We start from the raw sequence: 2,631 nt of genomic DNA, 5'->3' as shown, positions 1-2,631 counted from the left end.
GATATGTGGCTTCATCATATCACCTTATTAGAACGTAGCAAATTCGTTAAGCTTGAATAAAATTATGCACTATCGAAAATACGTAGTCTTCCACTGTGATTAGGCAATATTTTTTTTTATTAGCAGAGTTGGTTACTCAGAGAAACATGAAGTTACTTCGATGTTTGATAAACAATGTGCTACCTAAAATTCTCAAATGTTTGCAATGCTCCACTAGGTATCATATGTAATGTTCCAATTTTAATACATTGTTCTTAATTTTAATGTTCAGACAAACTCCCGAGGTTTGAACCTATTAATTAAATGAATGGATGTTGAATGATCCAGCGAAACACCTGGATAAGTATAATTGCGAAATACACAGAAGAAGAGACGTTGTGTTTAGAAATAAGACTTTGTATTTCTTGTTTTTTTTTTGCTACGGCTTGCGAGGGTGTAGCACAGAGTTTTATGTCATAAAATCAGAACTTCTCAGTTCCGTCAAATACCGAAAATGCTACGAAAGTATCTAAACACAATTTGATAAATGTATGGACATTTTCAACTATTTATTCACTTTGTTGGCAACAATCAAGCATTGGCACAAACGTCTTCGGCATCATAGCATTCGAGTTGGTCTTTGTGTTTGGCCGGTTTCTCTATTCCAAGTTGATTTCCGTCTTCATCGACGCAATAACACTGTCCCCTTCGACAGGCAAGTGGCTTATAGTTTCCATTTGGGCAGCATTCTGGAAGCTCCAAACTGTTACTTTCCATCAATAGCTTCCGTGCTCTTGCGCATTCTGCAAGCGAAAGGTTGTTATTGCTTCATTAAGCTTTCTGGAGAGAAAGATGAGTACTTACTGCAGTTCATTCTCAATGCTTCCGGTGAACTTCGGCTCGTTACATATGGTTCCAGAACACTTCCATCCTTGTTTGAACAATATTTACTATGAAACAGATATAAAATGAAGAAATTTATACCACCTTAAAATAAATGATCATGGCTGAAACTTACTGAGTGTCATTCACCTGAATCCTGCTGAACCACCCATCCGGTTGACATATGTCCGTATCGAACTCCAATACATTATACCCAAGTGTCTCGTAGTCGTGGATTTCACGTAGCTGATTCAGCTTTACCAATTCACATTCCCTCAGGTAGGTTGAATTATCATGAAGACGTTTGTTGACTAAATACAAATTTCGATCATTTTAAAACGACTAAACTATTATGAGCTAACTCACAGCACGGCAGTCCCGCTAGTCCACGAGTAATATTCTTTCTGTCGGAAGTTGGCTCTCCAGTGTGCATATCAACGCAAGTGCAAATATCATCCACACATTGTAGCTGATCAAAAGAACCTTTGTAATCGCATCTGGATGTCAAGATTGGATAACGTGAGTTAAGCAACTTTTGCGCCTTTGCTGCTAGTCGAGAACATTCTGAAAGATGAAATTCCAACTTAAAGCTTCACGTGTAATGATGAATTGCATTTGCATACCACATCTCATCGATATTTGAATGGCCGCTGTATGGACAGCTTCTCCAAAAATTCGATTCCCATCTTCGTCGATGCAGTAGCACCTGGAATTCGTTTTGTCTAGTCTACTCATGTAAATGCAGCCTAATCACTCACATACTTACGTCTGACCAGGAATACAAACTACGGGTTCAAAATAGCCATCTGCATTACACTCAGGTCGTTGCATCAAATGACCAATCGTGCCGTCTTGCCGTTTCAGATCGAACGTTTTTTGCGCCTTGAAGCATTCGCTTGAGTCATGCACTTGAAAAACTCACTCGTTAAAAATTGATGATTTATGACAATTCACTAATGGCCGTAACTTACTAGGTTGACACGTTGGATGTTCATCTTCTTCGTTAGCCGTGCAGTACAGCCCTGGGCCACAAATTCCAGTCGGCACAGGTGAGCCTAGTCCACCCACCGAGCAATCATCTCCCAGCTTCAGATTTTCAATACATATCTGACAACACGAGCAAGGGCCAATTGATGGCATGATGATGCCATTGTGAGTTGAGTTTTGCACCTTACAAGCGGACTTCAATCCTTCACATGGCTCATTTTCGAGATAATTCTGTAATCAAATTAACCGTACATCATTCTTTTGTAGATTCAAGCACAAAAAACAGGATCACTTACGTCACAAAAGTCTTCTGTACACACGTAATTGTTGGGAATTCCTAGTTGTGCATTTATTTTCAGTGATACACAACAAACAATTGTGATAACTGAAAACCACCTTGAATCCATCGCCGAGCAGGATTATCTTCTATTCCAAACAAAAAATCACGGTTTCCCCAAATGAATGATTGCCTTTCACTCAATCGGTGTTCACAATGACAATAAATCGGCTCTACTAGATGCAATTGGACGACAATCAACGATAAATGGTTTATCAGTTTCGACAGTGACAAGCTGATAAGAAAAAGTAGGGTTGGCCGACAACAAACCATTAGTGAGATATGAAAGAAATGGAAGAAAGTGATCAGAAAACCATTGTATTGAAACCTCTTTTTATGAACTGAGCTTGGAGCGAATATATTAAATGTATACACAGAAACCAAACCAATTATTGAAAAAAAGGATTTTTTAATTGAATCTGTGCGTAAAATGAGGGGTTGGTTGT

At 38.8% G+C, this 2,631-nt stretch overlaps 1 protein-coding gene across 1 annotated transcript; it reads right to left on the bottom strand.

The window, feature by feature from the left end:
* Nucleotides 1-380: 380 nt before the first annotated feature.
* LOC109430975 (uncharacterized) lies at nt 381-2,354 on the bottom strand. The gene is made up of 8 exons (XM_019707096.3): nt 2,145-2,354; nt 1,833-2,079; nt 1,628-1,769; nt 1,485-1,567; nt 1,228-1,425; nt 998-1,172; nt 844-929; nt 381-782 (listed from the first exon to the last, which is right to left on the bottom strand). The coding sequence occupies exons 1-8, from the start codon at nt 2,253-2,255 to the stop codon at nt 571-573; spliced, it is 1,254 nt and encodes a 417-aa protein (XP_019562641.3). The 5' UTR covers nt 2,256-2,354; the 3' UTR covers nt 381-570.
* Nucleotides 2,355-2,631: the final 277 nt, after the last annotated feature.

Source organism: Aedes albopictus, chromosome 2, assembly GCF_035046485.1.
Source record: "Aedes albopictus strain Foshan chromosome 2, AalbF5, whole genome shotgun sequence".
Classification (NCBI taxonomy): domain Eukaryota; kingdom Metazoa; phylum Arthropoda; class Insecta; order Diptera; family Culicidae; genus Aedes; species Aedes albopictus.
This window is presented reverse-complemented; position numbering and strand designations above follow the sequence as displayed.

Coding starts and splice junctions, on each gene's coding strand:
- LOC109430975 (XM_019707096.3), bottom strand. CDS start 2,255: ATGGATTCAAGGTGGTTTTCAGTTATCACAATTGTTTGTTGTGTATCA. Junction 1,173..1,227: donor ACTAGCGGGACTGCCGTGCT/GTGAGTTAGCTC, acceptor ATTTGTATTTAG/TCAACAAACGTCTTCATGAT. Junction 930..997: donor ATTCAGGTGAATGACACTCA/GTAAGTTTCAGC, acceptor TCTGTTTCATAG/TAAATATTGTTCAAACAAGG.